This window comes from Capricornis sumatraensis, chromosome 7 (genome assembly GCF_032405125.1).
Source record: "Capricornis sumatraensis isolate serow.1 chromosome 7, serow.2, whole genome shotgun sequence".
In the NCBI taxonomy this organism is placed as follows: Eukaryota; Metazoa; Chordata; class Mammalia; order Artiodactyla; family Bovidae; genus Capricornis; species Capricornis sumatraensis.
This window is the reverse complement of record NC_091075.1, coordinates 39,811,096-39,831,599: the sequence shown is the minus strand read 5'-3', so window position 1 is coordinate 39,831,599 and position 20,504 is coordinate 39,811,096. Positions and strand designations below refer to the sequence as shown.

At 44.2% G+C, this 20,504-nt stretch overlaps 1 protein-coding gene across 1 annotated transcript in view; it reads left to right on the top strand.

The window, feature by feature from the left end:
* Positions 1 to 20,504, top strand: part of FAM184B (family with sequence similarity 184 member B) — a 120,594-nt gene that overhangs the window by 51,992 nt on the left and 48,098 nt on the right. Inside the window, exons 2-5 of the mRNA XM_068974895.1 lie at positions 10,205 to 10,960; positions 11,928 to 12,063; positions 13,331 to 13,470; positions 14,021 to 14,227. Of these exons, the coding sequence (XP_068830996.1) occupies positions 10,205 to 10,960; positions 11,928 to 12,063; positions 13,331 to 13,470; positions 14,021 to 14,227 (1,239 nt within the window). The remainder of the gene's footprint in view (positions 1 to 10,204; positions 10,961 to 11,927; positions 12,064 to 13,330; positions 13,471 to 14,020; positions 14,228 to 20,504) is intronic.

The following is a 20,504-nucleotide window of genomic DNA, read 5'->3' as shown; positions in this document are numbered from 1 at the left end:
CTGGTTACTTACTCAACCTTGTGTTTGATGCCAAACACTGGACCAGACAACCAGCAGGCACACAGTGGGTCCTCTGTGAAAGGCTGTTGAAATAAACTAGCAGGAACTTGACCCAAGGTGGCCCTTCTGTTTCTGGTGCGCAGTTTAAGTGTGCAGCATGCACCCATCACCCATAAATTGAAAATAAAACTCCCAATTGCTGTACTCAAAGCCACGTGCTGCCAGAACACAGAAATTCAGCCATGACTGCAAGGACAATTTGCAAAGCTCACCCACATGTAATAAATCAATCTGTGGGTTTTGATGTGGTATTTGGACAAGACTATGTCACTTGAAACATATTGTTTGTCTGAGGATTATGTAGATGGTACAATAAATGGACTGGAAAATGTTTAAAGAGATTATCCCACACACACAGAGAGAACAGTGGAGAAAATAAGAATCCCCTTTAGAATGCGCATTCAATATATTTATTTTTCATTCTGTGGGATTTACCTTGTGAAGATGCTTTGTGAACTGTAAAGTGCTGTGTAAAATAACATCGGCACTCAGTGTGGTATCATTTGTATGGAACAAATGGATATGTGTGTCCATACAGATGGCGCACAGAAAACCTGCTTTCAGAGGTTATAAATTATTGTAATAATTTATAACTTATTATAAATTTACATTTATAATATGTAACCTAAAGCTGGCAAACTTGAAGAGCTGCTTTTTCTGCTAAAAAGTTCACATGATTTTGTTTCTTTCTGTGGTTATAGATTTTGATGCTCTTATTTGGATTACCTCTCTTAAAAATATTTCATGTGAGAGATATTAAGATTTCTTTGTATTGATTTTTAAATACTTTTTTTTTGTATTGATTTTGTTCACAAAAGAAATATTGCAATACATATGCATAACTATTGACTAGGTTGACTAACCAAGGGCACTAACCCTAGTCTTTGCATTCTAAGAAACTGTAAACAGTCGTTCAAGCTTCAAAAGATGGTCCCTTTCCAGGTCCCTCATCTTTTTGTTTGTTTGTTTATTTTGAGCTTTTCTTTTAAAAAAATTTTATTGGAGTATAGTTGATTCACAGTGTTGTATTAGTTTCAAGTATACAGCAAAGTGAATTGGTTATACATATATCCACCCTTTTTTTTTTTAATTGTTTTCTTATGCAGGTCCCTCATCTTATGCAGGTGGTGAAACTCCCTGGAAGGCAGACAGACATATCTGTGAGTGTTGGCCTCTGTCAGTAAGAGCAGGAGCTCTCATTAAGGGAGGGTCTGTCAGTAAGAGCATCCTGAAGAGACTGCCCTTACCTTTCAGCTAAGTCTCGGTCTAAATTGGCTTGGGAGACAGTTGAGTTTCCATTATTCAGAAGCTTGTGCCTCACAGCTCAATGCCATGTGCAGCGAGTTGCCTACAGCTCTCTGATCAGTAATGGTGAGATTTTAATCAGTGTTTTGGACTCCATCTAGAATTGCATTCCAAGTCCATTTGCCTGAAGGAGCCCAGCCTTGTTAGGACCTGTTTTAATCCATTTCCATAAAGGACAGATCATCAACCACATGACCTCTGCTCTTCTCAGGAGTTTCAGCACCCACATGCAGGACTTCCTTCTTAAGATTTAGCTAGTCCTCTTTCTGACTTTGTGTCAGGGAAGTTGGGGCTCCTTTGTATGCAGGGACATGAGTCAAGAACAATGACCTTGCCCTATCCATGTTCTGGCATCCCAGGATTCTGTGCTTCTGAGGTGGGATGGCGTGGACACACCCCCAGTCATGCCAGCTGGAGAATCCTCTGGACTTTTTCCTCTCACCCATCCCACACCTAGTAAGTCAATGGCCCTGCCACTGTTCCTCATTGGCAGCTCTTGATCCACACCCCTTTCCCCTGCTCTAATTCCAGCCTTTACCGCAACTCATTCCCCTGTTCTCTCGCCCCCAATCACATCTGGACTTCAAACTGAAGCCAAGGCAGTGGTCCCCAAACATATGAAATAGGAAATGTCTTAGTCAAGCTTCTCCAGAGGGACAAGACCAATAGGATATATATAGAGAAAGAGACTTCTTATGAGAAATTGTCTCACATGATTATGGAAACTGAAAAGTCTCAAATATACCATCTGCAAGTTGGAGATCCTGCTGGTGGTGCAAATCCCAGTCTGAATCTAAAGGCCTGAGAACCAGGAAAGCCAATGGTGTAAATCCTAATCTGAGGATAAGAGAAGACTTGCACTCCATCTCAAGCTGTCAGAGAGTGAATTTTCCCTAACCCAGGCTTTGTTCTATCCAGGCCTCCACTGGATATTGAATAAGGCCCACCCACACTGGGGAGGGCAATCGGCCTTACTCAGTTGACAGATTCAAATGTTAACCTCATCTAGAAACACAGACACACCCAGGATAATAATTAACCAGATATCTCATCCCCTCATAGCCCAGTCAAGCTGACATGTAAACTTAACCATTACAGAGAGTTTTATTCCCTGTAGTTTCAGAAAGGCAGAATCATGTAAGAAACGCTTCCTACATGGCACAGAAGCCACAGTTCCTTCAAGTATGCACCCATTTGCTTTTAGAGCCCAAGGCCCTGAGCAACCAGATGTTAAAAAGGCAGGTCCTGGCTTCTCCCTGCCCCAGACCTGCCACATCTCTGGGTAAGGTATGCTGCATGCTATGTAAACAGGATAAAGTCCAAACTCCTTCACGTGGATGGTGGACTCTTGAGTGTCTGACCTCTGCCCACCTGTCTAGCACTGGGTCATGGTGTTCCCCCTTTCCTGCCAATGTCCCTCACCAGGCTCTGGCCAGGAGGACCCCCACTACGTACTTCCTCCCAGTCCCCCCGATTTCATGTCTTTGTGCTACTTCTTGGTCCTGACACTCCCCCCACCTGTATGTTCTTCCTCTTTCTCTTCACTTGGCTGATACTTGCTCATATTTTCAAGCCCAACTCAAGAATCCTCTGCATCTGATACCTCTGTGCTAGGATAAAGAAATATTTCATTCATTCAACAAAGAGTTACAGAGGGCTTTCCACATGTCAGGCACTATTCTGGGATCTAGTAGTGGACACAACAGACAAAAGAACATACCTGCACATAACACATATTCTCAAGAGGAAGACCAATAAGCAAATTTTAAAAAACATGTAAAATATATGATATGTCAGATAAAGGTGACATGAAGAAAAATAAAGCAGGGTGAGGTATGGGGAGAGCACTGATTTGGGGAGTAAGCAAGGCAGGTCTCACTGATGAGGTGGCAAATGAGCAGAAACCCGAAGGAGAATGGTTGTCCCAGAGGAAGCAACAGTATCCGCGGAGATACAGTGAGTGAGTGTGACTGCATGACTGAGGCATGGCAAGGATGTCCAAGCGGTTGCAGTGAAGGGAGTGAGAAAGAGACGAGGATGACGTGAGCTCAGAAAGGTCATGAGAAGCCAGAACATGTAACCTTCCTTTCGGCTGTTGTAAGGCTCGGACTTGTCCTGCGTGGTTAATCATAAGAAGGTTTGGAGCAGTGGGGAGACATGATTTGACTGACTTTTAACAGACCTTAAATGACAAAGTAGAAATAAGGGTCGAGGTCATTGTAATGGTTCAAGTGAGAGGTATTCATGACTCAAATTAAGGGTAGGATGGGATGGTGAGAAATGGCAAGATTCAGGATTAGATGTTGGAATGTCAGAGACAGATTTGAGACACAGATAGCTGTAAACTTTTTTATTCTGGTAAAATATAAATAACATAGGATTTATAATTTTTAAGTGTAAAGTTCAGAGATGTTAAATACATTCACCTTGTTGTGCAGCCATCACCACCATCTGTCTGGAGAACTTTTTCATCTTCCCAAATGAAAACTCTGTACTCATTAAACACTAGCTCCCTAGTACCCTCTTCTTGCAGCCCCTGGCAAACAGCCTTCTACTTTCTATCTCTGTGAATTTTACTACTCTAGGTACCTCATATAAGAGGAATCATATACCATATTTGTCCATTTGTGACTGGCTTATTTCACTTAGCTTAATATCTTCAAGGTTCATCCATGTGGTTGCATGTGTCAGAATCTTTTTCTTCTTAAAGCTGAGTAATATATCATTATAGGTATATATCACATTTTGTTTATCCAATTACCTATCAATGGACACTTGGGTTGTTTCCACCTTTTGGCTAGTGTTGATAATGCTGTGAACGTGGGTGTACAAGTATCTATTCAAGTTCCTGTTTTCAATTATTTTGAAATTGAAATTCCAAAATGGAATAGCTGGATCACATGGTAATTCTGTGTTTAATTTTTTGAGGAATCGCCACACCATTTTCCATAGCAGTTCACCATTTTATGTTCCCACTAGCAATACAGCTACAATTTCCCCACATCCTCATCACTTATTTTTTGTTTTTTTGATGATGATCATCCTAATGGGCATGAAGTGGTATTTCATTGCAGTTTTGATTTGTATTTTCCAAATAATTAGTAATGTTCAGCTTCCTTTCATGTGTTTATTAATAGACTCCAAAATTTGACCTAAGCAGCTGAAAGAAGGGGGTTGCCATGGAGCAAGATGGGGAATAATGTACAAAGAGCAAGTTTTGAAGGAAAAGTCTCCAGAATTAAACTTGAGGTACATATTTGATAATAAGGATATTGATAAGCAACAGGACATGAATCGGACATTCAGGTGACAGGTCCAGCCTAGACATATAAATTTGACAGTCACTAACCAAAAGAGCGTACATAAAATCATGAGATTGAATGAGATCTCAAGAAAATGTTTGTAGAGAAGAGAAAGTCTGAGGCCTAAGCTCTGAGGCCCTTTTATTTGAAGGATGGGAAATGACGAAGAACTTGCCAATCAGATGAGAAGCATCATGCTGAGCATGTAGCAAATGCTGTAAAAATACTTGATGAAAGAATATCACCGGTTTTTTTTCTAAACAAACTTATTGTTCTGCTTCTTTTAATTTGGGGATCTAAAAGGATTTGGGTTTCAATCCTAGCATCTGCATTTTTAAGCATTATTTTATTTATTTTATGATTTATCTTTAGCATTGTCTTGGCAATAATAATGGGCTTCCCCAGTGGCTCAGACAGTAAAGAATCTGCCTGCAATGTAGGAGACCTGGGTTTGATCCCTGGGTTGGGAAGATCCTCTGGAGAAAGGAATGACAATCCACTCCAGTATTCTTGCCTGGAGAACTTCAAGGAAAGAAGCACCTGGTGAGCTACAGTTCCTGGGGTTGCGAAGAGTCGGACATAACTGAGCGAGTACACTTCGCAATAATAGTAAAAATAATGACGGAATTTCTTGATGTTTACTTTGTGCTAGGAATGCTGCTAAGGGTATTAGGTTCGGTGTGTCATTTTAATCTCCAAATAAGTCTATGAAATAGGCATTTCTCTCCCCTGTGCTAGATGAAGTGACAGAATCAGAGAAGTTCAATAATGCTCTCAAGGTTACAGAGTTAGAGAGAGGTAGAGCTGCAGGTCCAGCAGAATCCAAAGCCTCCTTTTAAGCACCATGCTTTATAACCCCTAGATGTTAAATGAACCCCACCCAATGTCAGTTCCCTCATCTGTAAAATAAGAAGTATGAGAGTGTCCACTTTGTAAAACTGTAAATTTATTGACAAAAATGTGTCTATTACCTGACCCAGAGAAGGTTATATTCTGAGGGCACTTGATAAGTATTATTTCCTGTTTTCCATTTCATTTCTGACTCCTGCTGCCAGACTCGGTGGAGACTTTCCTTAGGATCTGATGCTCAGAATTCATTAATTATAGCTTGGTTAAACCTACAGTGCATGCATGCATGCATGCTCAGTTGCTCAATTATGTCCGACTCTTTGTGACCTCATGAACTGTAACCCACCAGGCTCCTCTGTCCATGGAATTTTCAACCTTTAAGACCTTAACAGGTCCACTGCAGACATTGTCTCAGAAATCAAACCATTAGCCGTGGATTTCTAAAATGCTTGGGAAGACATTGCAACTTGCTCAGTATTGCTCTTGACTGCTGAATTATTCATGTCCCTTGATGGATTCTGAAGTTGACCTCCTCCTGAGAAGGATTCACAAATGAGACTTGGGCCAGCTACTTGAAGTTTCAGTTGAGTAAGAAGGTGGTGAGTGAAAGAAAGCGAGCAGGTAGCAGAGGAAGTGTTGCCAAGTGGCCTGTGAGGCACCAGGAGCAGAAGGGTGGGTATATTCAAAATCTACTCAACAATTTCAGATGCTGAGGGTGGGGTGGGGTGGGGTGGGAGGGTGGACCAGATTATGTTTCCAAAACAAGGGATGTTTCTTTTTGAGGACATAGTGTGAGAACGAAGAAGAAGAAGAAAAACATTTAATAAGTCCCTATTTTGTGCCAACACATATTTAGATGTAATACTACTTGATCCTCAAAAAAAAAAATTGGGTCTGGGTTCTCTCTCTCTTACAGGTAAGAAACTGAGGCTTCAAGAAGTGAACTAACATAAGCAATTTTAAAAAGAGTTGAGAAGTATGTCTACCAAATAGAATTAGTTTGTGAACGACAGAAAACCCAGCACAATCCGTGTGGAATCACTGCAGGGCTGGCATGGCTTTCCACTGTGTTAGAGACCCTGACTCCTCTTATTGTCTTGCCAACCTTAGCCTGTGGTGTCCCCTTCAGCATCCAAAATGACTGCTTGATAATAGGAGGTTCACCCCAGAAGAAATAATGACACCTCTGCTTATATTCAACTGGGCAAAGCTTGGTCACTTAGCTGCTCTGAGTTACGAGGGAGGCAGAGAAATGTGGCAGTGTGCCCACAGGAAAGGTAAGGGTTCTATTTCTAAAGACGAAGGAGAAAAACAGATAGGGATCCACCAGTAATCTCTGCTCCTAGGTAGTTAAATCTCGGTCTCTTTCACTCCAGAGGACCCCTTCTCCACCAGTTCTGCTCTACTGCCTTCCTTAAGAGAAGTTGCCATTGCCCCAGAAATCCCCATCAGGCTAAAAGTGTCCTGTTGGCAACCGTAATAGGAACATCCAGGTCCCACAGGTTCTTTTTGTAAGCCAGGCACTATGCAATGTACAGTATAGCATTGCCTCATTTAATCCTTCAGTAACCTCATTAAGGGGTTTCCCAGGTGGTACAGTGGTAATGAACCTGCCTGCCAATGCAAGAGATTCAGGAGACACGGGTTTGATCCATGGGTCGAGAAGATCCTCTAGAGCAGGACATAGCAACCCACTCCAGTATTCTTGCCTGGGAAATTCCATGAACAGAGGAGCTTGGCAGGCTACAGTCCATGGTGTCACAAAAAGTTGGACATGACTGAGGGGCTGAGCAACTGACCAACTGACTGAAACTCATAAAGCAGGAACTTCATCCTCCTCATTGTACAAATGAGGAGACGGAAGCCAGCAAGATTATATAGCATACTCAAGCTCACACAGAAAGCAGACAGCTTCTGGATCCATAGGTCGTATGGCATCCACACAATGGCAAATAGGATCTACATTCAGGCAGGGCAGACTCCAAAGCCTAGTCTTTACTTGTGCTTGTCTGTATTATGTGTGTTCCCATTCAAAGCATCTGCTTCTGCAAGTCTGTCTTTGGAATCCTATTCTTCAGTGTAGTCCCAATGCCAAATTTCATGGAATAACCTTTTCAAGGATGCTTTGTTCTTCACATGAGAAAACCCAATTTATGTTAAGATTTGACCTGGCACAGCTTGACTCCATTGAAGAGAAAAATCAGTCTTTTTTTTTTTTTTTAATCAGTTGGCATGTCAGGTGTGCAGAAAAGTTAACATAGCGCATCTGAGATTGCTTCTCCTTAGCTGGCCTGTTTGCAAAGTTGCTCTCGGCTGCCATCTGGGAACTTGGATTTCCAGAGGGTTTCCACCACCCACACTGATAAGAATATCTCAGCAGGCCTTAACTGTCTGCAAACAATATGACTTATGTGAGCACTTACTTTCCCTCTGGGAGTCTGGAATTTTGGTAATGCCCAAGAGAAGTTATCAACCTATTGTGCTGTGCTTGGTTGCTCAGTCGTGTCCAGTTCCGCAACCCCATGGATTGTAGCCCGTCAGTCTCCTCTGTCCATGGGGATTCTTCAGACAAGAATACTGGAGTGGGTAGCCTATCCCTCCTCCAGGGGATCTCCCCAACCCAAGGATCAAACCCATGTCTCCTGCATTGCAGGCAGATTCTTACCATCTGAGCCACCAGGGAAGCCCAAGAATACTGGAGTGGGTAGCCTATCCCTTCTCCAGTGGATCTTCCCCACCCAGTAATCAAACTGGGGTCTCCTGCATTGCCGGTGGATTCTTTACCAGCTGAGCTACCAGAGAAGCCCTGACTAGCCCTGAATAAAAACCTTCAGTAAGCTTCTTGGTAAGCAGTATTTCACATGTGTTGTCACAACTTACTGGGGAAATTAAGTAAATCCTGTGTGACTCTATTTGGGAGGGATTCTTACAAGCTTTCATATTGTTTTTCTCAAGACTCCCCACCACCCCCACCACTGCCAAGCTTGTTTTCTACTTGGTGATTTTGCTTTGTATCCTCTCTCTATAATTAATCATAGCCATAAATATGACTATATGCTGAGTCCTGTGAGTTCTTCCACAGTGATCATAGCTGTAGTAACAAATAAATGTCAAGGCTTTAGAGGCTCAACACAATAGTTTATTTCTTGTTAGTGCAGAAATCAATACCAGCGCTCCTGGTGAGCAGGTGGCCTTCTACTCAGTCACTGAGGACCCAGGCACTTTCCATCTTGCACTCCACAATAAGTTGGCAGATGGAAAAAGAGACTGTGGAAAGGACATGCCTCCTGCTTAACCCTCCTCTTAACCCTAACCCCATGAGATGACATACATCCACCTCAGGCCACATTCCACTTGTAATCACTAGTCATGTGGTCCCGTATAGATGCATGGGGACTAGGAAATGGAGCTTGGCTTGGTGGCTGTTTCTCTGCATCAACTCTGTGGAAAGAAAGCATGAATCTTTGATGACCAGCAACAGTACAATAATAGATACTTATTATGAACCTACCCTGTGCTCAACTTCATACCATGAGGCAACATGAAGAAGTCAGATGTTCATGCCTATACAGAGGTTGACATGTCAACGGGAACTGGTCACCCCCAGGATGAGGAGGCAAGGTTCCTCTTTTCTGGGAAGCCTTCTGCTACACCATTCCTCTGTGCTTCACTAGTAACTAGTGCTGACCACTTTCATAGCACTTAGTGCACTAAAACCCACCATAATCTTATCTGACCCTCCCACTGAAATATATTTTTGAGATCACAACTTCAGTTGCCTTACTGATCAGCACGTATTTCTAGTACTCAGCACAGAACATGGCACATCTGAGATATTGGGTAAATGCATAAATGAATGAAAGCTCAAGTAGAATAGTGAGATGCAGTGCAGTACCGTGCTGTGAGCATGAGCTAGTCAAATCCTCTTATCCCTTGTGACCTTGCAAAAGTTGCCCAATTTCTCTGAACCGCCATGGTTCATTCTTAGGATGGGGACAAAGATACCAACTTTGCAGGGTTGCCATGAGGATTTTCTGAGATCCTAAATGTGTATTCAGCACCTAGCCCTGTTTCTGTCTTGTTCCTGAAGTTACAGAGAACAGTTTTTCACCAGGGAGTACGATGTTAGCTGTGGGTTCTTCATAGATGCCCTTTATTGGGATGAAGGAGTTCCCTTCTTTCTTGTTTGGTCAGTGTTTTTGTCAAGAGGAGGGATTGGATTTTGTCAAATGGTTTTCTTCTGTCTGTTCAGACAATATTGTGGGTTTTACCCTTTATGCTATTCATATGATATCTCACATTAACTGATTTTCAGATGTTAAATCAATTTTGCACTTCTGGGATAAATCCCACTTGGTCATAGTATTTAATCCTTTTTATACATTGATGAATTCTGTTTTGTAGCATTTTGTTGTATTTTGTTTAGGTTTGGTTTTCAGGGGTGCTTTCTGTGTCCCAAGGTGTTTCAGACCCTTCGCTTGATTCCCAGAGGCCCCTAAGGAACTCCGTATTGGTTTCTCCTGGGCATAATTTCTAATAAATCACTTCCAGTCAAATCCTGTTCTCAGGTGCAGCTCCTGGAGATCAGCCTGAGTCACTGCCAGGGTCAAGGCCCTCTCTGGTCACTGTGGCCCTTCACACACACCCACACCCCTCCGGCTAACTCAGCTCTGTGACTTTTCCCGCAGGTGATCTACGCCCTGAACACCCGCCAGGATGAGACCGAGGCGGGCATGGAGGCCCTGCGCGAGGCCCACCAGGAGGAGCTGCAGCAGGCGGTGGCCGAGACGGAGGCCAGGCTCCTGCAGGCGCAGGGCCGCGCAGGCGAGGAGGAGGCCCTGCGGCAGCGCATCCAGGCCCTGGAGAGCGCCCTGGAGCTGCAGAAGCGGCTGACACAGGAGGCGCTGGCCCAGTCGGCCTCGTGCAGGCTGGAGACCCAGGAGAGGGAGCTGAGGGTGGAGGCCGAGCACACCGAGCGGGTGCTCACCCTCTCCAAGGAGATGCTGGAGCTCAAGGCCGGCTATGAGAAGAGGCTCCGGCACCTGAGTGGCCATGAGGCGCCCCGGTGGGAACGGCTCACCCAGGAGGGTCCCGAGCCCAAGGTCGAGTCGGGCTGCGGCCCCGAGATGCGGGAGGTCCTGCTGGAAGTGGAGCGGCTGCGAGCGGAGAACCAGCAGCTGAGCAAGGACTACGCGCGGAAGGCCGAGGAGCTGCAGGCCACGTACGAGCGGGAGAACGAGGCAGTCCGGCAGGCGATGCAGCAGTCTGTGAGCGAGGCCCTGTGGCAGTGGCAGGAGAAGGAGACCGACCTCCGGAAGAACTTCCAGGCCCAGGAGGCAGCCCTGCAGGCCCAGGTCCGGAAGCTGGAAGGGGATCTGGAGCACAGAGGCCGCAAGATTAGTGACCTGAAGAAGTATGCCCAAAAGCTGAAGGACCGCATTCAGGTAAAGCACGGGCTCTTCCTGCCTCCCGTGTGAGAATAACCATGGCCGGTAATATGAACACCTACCACTCATCAGGCACTGTGACTTCTGCCAAAGTGAGCATTATTACCTTCATTGAGTTCAACCACATTCGTTAAGGAAATATTTATTGAATACCTACTATGTGCCAGGCCAGGGCTGTGTTCAGGAGACACATGGTAAGCTGGACTTGATCCCTGTCCTTTGAGAGCGGAGAGACTTACAATTTACAGATGAGAAGGTAAAACTGAAATTGAGAAGCTTAAGGAGGAGCATAGCTGGGCACACAGCTGAAAAGTGTTTGAACTCAGTTCAGCCTAATTCTAAAGCCCCTGCTCACTCCATAACAACTTGCCTGTCCTAACGTCCTTGAGGCTTTATATTTGTGGAAAATTGGACCAGTGACAAGTTAGTTATGTGAGGCCCACAAGTCTCACAGTGGCCCATCTCTAAAAGTAACAGTAGCTAGTATCTTTCATATTTCCTGAGCAGTTTTCTGTCCCACTTTATCTCATTTAATCCTCACTACAGAAAGGTTGAGGTTTCCCAGGTGGCGCTAGTGGTAAAGAACCTACCTGCTAATGTAGCAGATATAAGAGACACATGTTCAATCCCTGGGTCCAGAAGATCTCCCGGAGGAGAGCATGGCAACCCACTCCAGTATTCTTGCCTGGAGAATCCCAAAGACAGAAGAGTCTGGCAGGCTACAATCTATAGCGTCACAAAGAGTCGGACATGACTGAACGACTTAGCACAGCACAGAAAGATTAAATAGCTTGCTGAACGTCACATAGCCAATCAGAGGATGAATCAGGATTTGATGAACACTGAGCCGCTGAATTCCAGAGATTAATGGCACATGCTGTGCATTTACCCACTTTTCAGAGCTGATGTACATAGGATGTGTCTGCACAGAACTAGTGAAATGACACCCTGTCTCTTTGTTTAGGACCTGGATGTGCAGCTCAAGGAGGCTCGACAGGAGAATTCAGAGTTGAAAAGCACGGCAAAAAAACTTGGGGAGAAGCTAGCCATTGCCAAAGATAAGCTGATGTTGCAGGAGTGTCATGTGACACAGAAAACAGGTGAGATGCCCCAATTGATTTCCTTACAAAGCAAAAGTTGGCCACCAGGTTGGCTTGGCACTGCTTGCAGTCTTGAGACTGTTAAGAGAACAGAATGGAGGGCAGGGCTGTTTGATCTGACCTGCCTGGTGTTAAGTCCCATCATGCAGGACATAAGCAAGCCAACACCCAGAGCTGCCATAGGTTAGATATCTAAAAGGCATGATGCAGAAGGATCTCTGGCTCCCAGATAGTTCTCCATCCAGTCCACCATAGTGCCTGAACTTCTCAGGCTTTTCCCTGGCCTTAGACAACACTTTATACTCTAACATCTTTCACACAGTGATGATATTGGATGTTCCCAATAGTTTTGTGAGTTAGGTATTGTCAGTATCCCATGTCACAGATGAAGAAATGAACCAGAGAAAAGTTATGTGGCTAGCTTATGGCCAGCCAGCTGGCTGGTGATAGAGTAAGATACATAGGTTATCTGACTCCAAAGTGCTTTCTTTGAGATAAGGTTAGATAACATCACTGACTCAATGGACATGAACTTGAGCAAACTGGGGGAGATAGTGAAGGACAGGGAAGCCTGCTGTGCTGCAGTCCATGGAGTCACAAAGAGTTGGACATGGCTTAGCGACTGAACAACAACAAAAAAGTGCTTTCCACTGAGCTCCCTCATCAGAACATTCTTGAATATGTATAGTGTGATCAGTTTGATGCTGGGATATATAACAAGGGCACAAAACATAGGCTCTGCCTCCAGGGAGATTATGGGACTGCTACTTTATAGCCCACAGCATGCTTTCATATCATGAGTGCATCCCGGGCAACAGAGGAACAAGATGTCTGGGAAAGAAATCACTTTGGACTGAAAAGTGTGAGTTGGAACCAGAGGGTATGGTGGTCTCAGAAGTAAAGCATAAGTACCTTGGGGAATATGGGAAGAAACTGAGCAATTCTAGTAATATTTAATTTTTGTCTTATACTTGAAATCTCTTTAAGTTTAAATCCTTTGAATGTACATATGTTCCGGAACATCCTCAATTTTTTAACCTATGTAAAAGATGACTAGTTTTAGAAGGGAGAGCAGGGCAACTATGTGAACTCAAGATGCTGCTTGGGCAAAGATGACAATCACCATCTTGACCATACTTGAGGCCAGAAGGTCATGGAGCAGGGATTACATAGGGAAGTTGAATAGCAGAATGGTAACCTGCAGAGGCCTCAGGCACAAGGCCCAGGCCAAGGGCATTCCCAATGATGTTGAAACCTGTGCTTACAGGTGACATGAAGACAGAGAGAGTTTCAGAGAATGAAGTCCTAAGGAAAGAGAATAATTTGGAAGCCTGCAGTCTCCATCCTCAGCAGGACCAGAACTTTGCCAAGGAATGTTCCTGCACAAAAGGAGGCAAAGATACACAGGTAGTGTCTGACCCAGCCCTGGGGATGCTGCAGTCACAGGGGGCTCTGCTGGAACAAGCTTCAGAGGGAGGCCAGCCTCGAACCATGATAGGTCTACTTGGAAGCAATAGGTCCCATAGTTTCAGGGGTGAATGTGTAGGTGTGACGTTCCAGCCAATGTCCTGCCAACTGCATGTCATTTGAAACTAGGAGACTGAGAATGTAGAGGAATTCTTCCAACTCCTTATCACCAGCTCCCGGGAAACTGGAAACTTGCTTAAGATTCCTGCTATATGTTCCCAATCAAAACAAAGCTTTTTTTTTTTTTTTTAAGAAAGCACTATCTTATCCTATGACAATAGATGCGTTACTCCGAAAAGTCCTTTTCCGATGGTGGATAAAATGAAGTTTCTTATAAATATCAAACATGTCATCTTATAAATTTTACTGTACCTTGTGATACATGCTTTAAAATCAGTAATCAACATTGTAGAAGTTGCACAAAAGAGAAATGGTGATTTCCTGTTCTCTCCACCCTGGTAGTTTTACAAGCCCTTTTTTTTTTCCGTAGACCAAGAAAGAAGCATGCATTGAGATGGAATATATGAAGCAAAAATATGAAGACGACCTTCACAAAATCAAACATCAGACAGAAGAGGAGAAGAAACATCTCAAAGACCAGCTGATGAAGCGCCTTGAAGACTTGGTGAAGAAGCACACGGTGGAAATCAAGTCAGTTCGCTCATCGGTGGAAGCTGAAAGGAAGAGGCTGCAGAAGGTGAGACTCCATTCCAGAGGTACCATTCCTTTTGTTCTTCCTTGACTCTACCTCCTTGCTTTCCTGTTTGTTTCTTCTTTCCTTCCTCAAACATTTATTGAACTCCTATTGTGTACAGACCTCAGCTAGTTCTCTGACCAAAGGAAGTTCAGTGTCTTTTGGAGGAGACAGGGCACCCCAGCACCATGAGACAGTAGGGCTTACAGTCATTAGCATGGGGTGGAATTGTGTCATATAAGTGTTTAACTTAGGGAAATTCAAATCCTCTATTCTGCAAAAGCAGAGAGAAATAAAATGAAGCGAACACGTGGACCTGGCAGACTGCCTGGATTCAAATCCCATCTCTGCCACCCTCCAGGTGTGGACAGTTGAGTCCCTCACAGAAGATCTCTGTGGGCCCCAGGCTCCTCGTTTATAAAACAGATGTTGATAATAGCACCTAACAGAGTAGCTGCAAGGATTACATGAAGTAATCCATGTGAAAAAACAAAGCAGATCATAGTTCCTCGGGTGTAATAGGCACTAGATGAATGCAGGTAATTGATTAATCAGTGGGTCGGCAGTGGGAGAGAAGTTTCTCAGCCTCTGAGTGCTGCTCCAAATTCCCACTAAAGGAGGTGCTTTCTGCTGAGAAGGAACACAAAGCCTCATCCTTCGTGTTTGCTGAGGAAAGCAAGTAACATGTATTTGAACGTTTTAGGAGAAGAGTGAAGTAAATCAGCATTATTGTAAGCATAGGTGGTGCTTTAATTATTATAAGAAGGCTTCTTTCTAATCTAAGAACTTGCTTTATCAGCTCTGAGTTTTCATTGAAAGAGAATCATATATCACTGAGGAATGCAGTGTGTGGTGGTGAAAAGTAGTAGATACTCAATAAATATGTGTTGGATACTGGAGCCGATTATACAGAGTGAAGTAAGCCAGAAAGAAAAACACCAATACAGTATACTAACACATATATATGGAATTTAGAAAGATGGCAATGATGACCCTGTATGCAAGACAGGAAAAAAGACACAGCTGTGTATAACGGACTTTTGGACTCAGAGAGAGAGGGAGAGGGCGGGATGATTTGGGAGAATGGCATTCTATAATGTATACTATCATGTAAGAATTGAATCGCCAGTCTATGTCTGACGCAGGATACAGCATGCTTGGGGCTGGTGCATGGGGATCACCCACAGAGATGTTATGGGGAGGGAGGTGGGAGGGGGTTTCATGTTTGGGAACACATGTAAGAATTAAAGATTTTAAAATTTAATAAAAAAAAAAAAAGGAAAAAAAAAAAATAAATGGACTCATGAAAGACTAGTATTGGGTCCAAGTCCTGACTCTTTGATTGGCTTTATGACCATGAACTGGTCACTTAACCTTTCTAAAAATAAAGAAAATTACCTTGGGGGCTTGTTAAGTGCATTAAATATGGTTTTGTATATAAACTTTTAGCTCAGTGCATAAACATGTACTCAAAGTTTGGTAAACAGTGGTTGTGATTAGCTACCATGTGCATTAGATGATGTCATGTGTGATAATATTTAGTGCCCACTATAGTTTATAAGGAGAAGGCAATGGCATCCCACTCCAGTACTCTTGCCTGGAAAATCCCATGGACAGAGGAACCTGGTAGGCTGCAGTCCATGGGGCTGCTAGGAGTCAGACACGACTGAGCAACTTTCCTTTCACTTTTCACTTTCATGCATTGGAGAAGGAAATAGCAACCCACTCCAGTGTTCTTTCCTGCAGAATCCCAGGGACGGGGGAGCCTGGTGGGCTGCTGCCGGGAGCCAGTGTGAGGAATCCCGCCCGTGACAAGGTCATGAGGAAGGAAGCTGACATACACAAGGCGTGCTCAGACTTCATGGGCCCCCTGGAAATTCCTAAGCATGTACCCCAACAAAAATCTGCGGGTTTTTGTGCTCTGCTTTTCAACTCTTCTGACATTCTCTGGAAAAAGTCAATTCAGGGCTTTAGTCTTCTGCATTTGGAAGAGTGTTTCAATCCAAAAACCCCTCTGATGGCTTTCTAGCCTGCCTGCAGGACTCGTACAGCTGTGCGTGTGATTGAGGCTTCCTGACCGCAGGAGGCACAGGAAGCTTAAAACATCCTAGGAATGTAGGGCTTCCGAGGAGTCAAAATCTTTAGAATAGGACTAATTAAAGGTTTCATTTGTTGAGTCAATGCTTGGTGCTAAGTTTTCATATCCTTTATCTTTAGATATAGTTGGTATATAGAAAAACAAGTAGTAGGCCTAGTATTAGCAACATTAAATCTTTGAGTTAAGTACCTTCTTTGTTATAACCCACTGCACCTTTGTTCTATAGAGATGTAACTTTAGCGCTTTAAGGAGATGTAGATGAAAGAAAAACACTTCAGGGGAAACAAAATTAACATTCATTAAGGAAGAGAGCCAAAAAGTTAACAAGCCTCTCGGCCAAAAGATAATGTAAATCACCTGAGACGTTTTGTATACAAAATGATATACAGAAAGAGTCTGGGTTGCGAACGCTACATAATTTTGTATTACCCATTGATCTCTATGTATAATCAAAAGTATAAAAGGCCTTGAAGGACAATAGAAGGAGAGCTAGTCGCTGGACTGGTTTCCCCCGTGTCTCCTCTTTACTCTAATTTCAAGCTGATCCCGTGGAATGTGGAGGCTCACTATGTCTACTTACTTGCCCCGGCTTTTAAGATCCATAAGAGAGAGAGCCCAAGGCGGGGCACTCTCCGATATTCAAACGGGCGCCGGCGGCCTAACGTAGATGGTGCAAGCTCCTTGTCTGGAGCTTTATTGGTTTTCCATGTAACTCAAGTTAATCAGCCCTCTTCCTCCACTTAATTTTCCTACTATACTATTGTTTCTTAATCTAATCTTATATTAATAAATAAACAAGTCTTTCCACGCCAACGCCGTCCACCCTTTGAATTCCTTGGATCCACCGGGGCTGGACCTCGGCAGGCTGCCGTCTCTGGGGTCGCAGAGTCAGACACGACTGAAGCGATTTAGCAATACTTTATAAAGCACTTATTCTTATGTACACATTTAATCCTCCCAACAGGGTTACAAAATGAGTGTTCATATCGCCGTTTCAGAGATGAGAAAATGAGGCTCAAAGATGTTATATATCTGCTCACACAGACAGTAAGTGGTGTAGCCACATTAAAACCCAACAGCCTGACTCCAGAGCCCATGATTTCCCATTCCTGCACAGGGTGGGAAGCAGCTGTGTTGAAAGCACTTTTCTCCCGATGAGCAGTAACTGGTTGCACAAATCCAGCCCTCATATAGCTGAACCCTCTTTCTATCCTGAGCCACAGTCAGTGGGAGGGACGGTTACTCTCCTGGAGCTACAGGTTGCCCTGGTAACCTGTCAGCCAAGCCTGACTCTGAGTGTAGAAATTCCATTTCAGCTCTAATCAGGGGCATGGATCCATTTGGGAAATGAATCATGTAGAAATAAATTGCATTTCCTCCTGTTTTTTTTTTTTTTTAAATTATGATCATTTCTACAAACTGAGGATGTAAATTATATAAATTAGGCCATGCAGACTAGAGGAAGGTAAAACCTTGAAGAGGCCCCAAATCAAGTATTCACGGACTAAAAATAGATACCTGTTTCCCCTGTAGAGTTAAGAGGGCACTGTTTCTTTGGGCCCTTGAGTACAAGTGTGTTATGTATCCTGAATGCTACCTTAACCTGAAAAAGATGCTACAGGAGAAGGGCTGGAGTTGACCCAGAGGGCCTATCTGCCTTCCCTGTTGAGGATATTATTACTTAATCTTCGCAGACAGAGCAGAGTATATGTCCTATAATTAGCATTTGCCCACACATTCTTAGAAGACCGTGGAAAGGTTTATTGAGTCCCTGCGGAGCTGTGCTAGACACTGCTGCATTCTACACCTCATTTGTGTCACTTATGATTCTGGGTGTCAGGCATCACAAACCCACTCTGGGCGCTTTAGGCAAGAAAGGAATGTAGTAAAGGGCAATGAGAAGCTTTCTGGAAAACCAGGGAACCAGGCTTGGCAGCTACTCGGTCAGTGATAAGGACACACCTGCCACCACCTCTGAGGCCAGACCTGCCATGTACACAGCTGACAACCACCACCAACAGGCCCTGGACGTTGCCTACAGAACTGCACTGTCGAATTTGGTAGCCCCTCGTGGTTACATTTAAATTAATCATAACTAATATTTTAAATTCAGTTCCTCACGTGAGCTAGCCATATTCCAAGTGCTTAATTGCCATATGTGGCTAATGGCTCCTGGAATGGATAGCACAGTGCTGAAGGACTTCTACACATAAGCTGCACTGTATTTTTTAATATTTCCATCATCCCGGAAATGTCTGTCAGTCGGAGCTGCTATAGAATGGCTGGCCCTGCTGCCCCTGGGAAATGCAGTTGCCAGATCCTTTTTGTTTCAATGACTCCAGCTTGTACATATTAATGGCTTCTGATTTGAAATTTGAGGTGAGTGTGTCTGATGGTCACATGCCCTCAGTCCTCTTTGGAAGGGGGTCTGGGAAGGTAAGTCTGACATTTTCTGGTTCTGTGGTGGGAGGATGGCTCTGATGTATCAGATGGAGAATTTCTTAAACTCCGAGAAGGATCAGATGCTGTACAGCTAAAAGGAAAGACAGCTCTCCAGTCCATGATTTATCCCTTACCTCAGCTCTGTAGGCAGGGGTTGCTTTCCCATTTCACAGATGAAGAACCTGAGAAATAAAGTCACTTGAATATCACATGAATTGGATGTGAATCAAGGAGGCATAACCTTTGCTCTCTGTCTTTGTAGTAAGCCTTTAGGTCTTCACCCTGCCAGCATCCCCTTTATGGTTTATAACAACAATAAATAATGTGACTGAGAAAAAAAAAACCTCAAAAGCTTAATTAGATTGCATAGTGCAAAAAAAAAAAAGAAAAAAAAAAAAAAAACTAAAACAGAGGGGGGGAAAAAAGGGAAAAAAAAATCCAAAAGAATTTACAGAAGAAGTCAAAACATAAGAATAATAAATGTTTTTCTTGAGTCACTGCTGTCAGTCTTTTCCCTCACTGGGGTCACAGTCCACCTCACCTCCCTAGGATGCCCTCCAACACTGCTAATCTCTGGACCTGCTGTGGGGGCAGCTCAGATTCTAATCTGGTCCTACTCCTGTGTGTTCTTGCCTTCAGTGTCCACAGCTATCAGAACTAGTGTGCTTTCTTTCATGGGAGCTCTCAATGATCTCATATATTCCATAGACACAGAGTCTGCCTAATTGATCATGTGGATTTAATCTGAAGCTTGTACAACTGGTGGGAAGGTTTTGGGTCTTCTTCCTTAGCCACACTGCCCTTGGGTTTCAATTGTGGTTTTATTGCCACCTCTCCATGTGGATCGTACACTGGGGTTTGCTCCTCAGGCTGCCCTCAAGGAGTTGGGTTTGCCCCTGTGAGGGCCAGGTGTGGAGGTGGTGCAGCTGCTTAGGTCGCAGGGGTTCTGGCAGCACCAGGTACACAGGGGAGTTGGCAGCTAGGGCAGCAGGAAATATAGTGCTCTAGAAGGGTATGGAAACCAGTATTGGCCAATACACTCCAGTATTCCTGCCTGGAAAACCCCCTTTGCTGACGGAGAAGGCCACAGTCTGCAGGGTTGCAAAGAGTCTAGACACAGCTGAAGCGACCCTGTGTGCATAGATCCAAGACTTTTTTTTGCCTATGGCAGCTCTGCCCAGTGAGAGTTGTGCGTGAAGGTGGCACAGTTGCTTGGCTTGCAGGGACCCTGGTGGCGCCAAGTATGCAGCAACACAGACTGCCTCTGCTGCTGGAGTTATGGCCCTATCAGAGGCTTTTTTTGAGCATCTTGTAGCTGGTGATCAGAAGGCCTCTTTGGCCAGTCTTTCTGCGTAGCTCCACCCATTCAGACACTTAGAGCAATCCCTGGCCTGGGGTCCTTCTCTGTTGTTCCATGTATCAAGCATATAGAGGGGCTCCCCTGGATGGGGTCATACTGTATAGATCAGTGCAGTGCCGCAGACACTTGAAGCAGTCCTACTCTGTAGTTCAGTGCATCAGGTGTTTGGTGGGCCAGCCTCTCTATTGTTCAGATACAAATGCTGGCATGTAGAGAGAGAGAGGCTGTGGTGATGGCTCCACCCCCTACACATGACTCAGCAGTATCGCCTTGCTTCCATGGGTGCCCGGCTTTCCTCCACAGGCGTTTCGCACCACAATCTCCTCCCTCACATCCCCTTGATCTGTCTCTCCAGTCAACAGCAGCCCTCACCTTGAGAT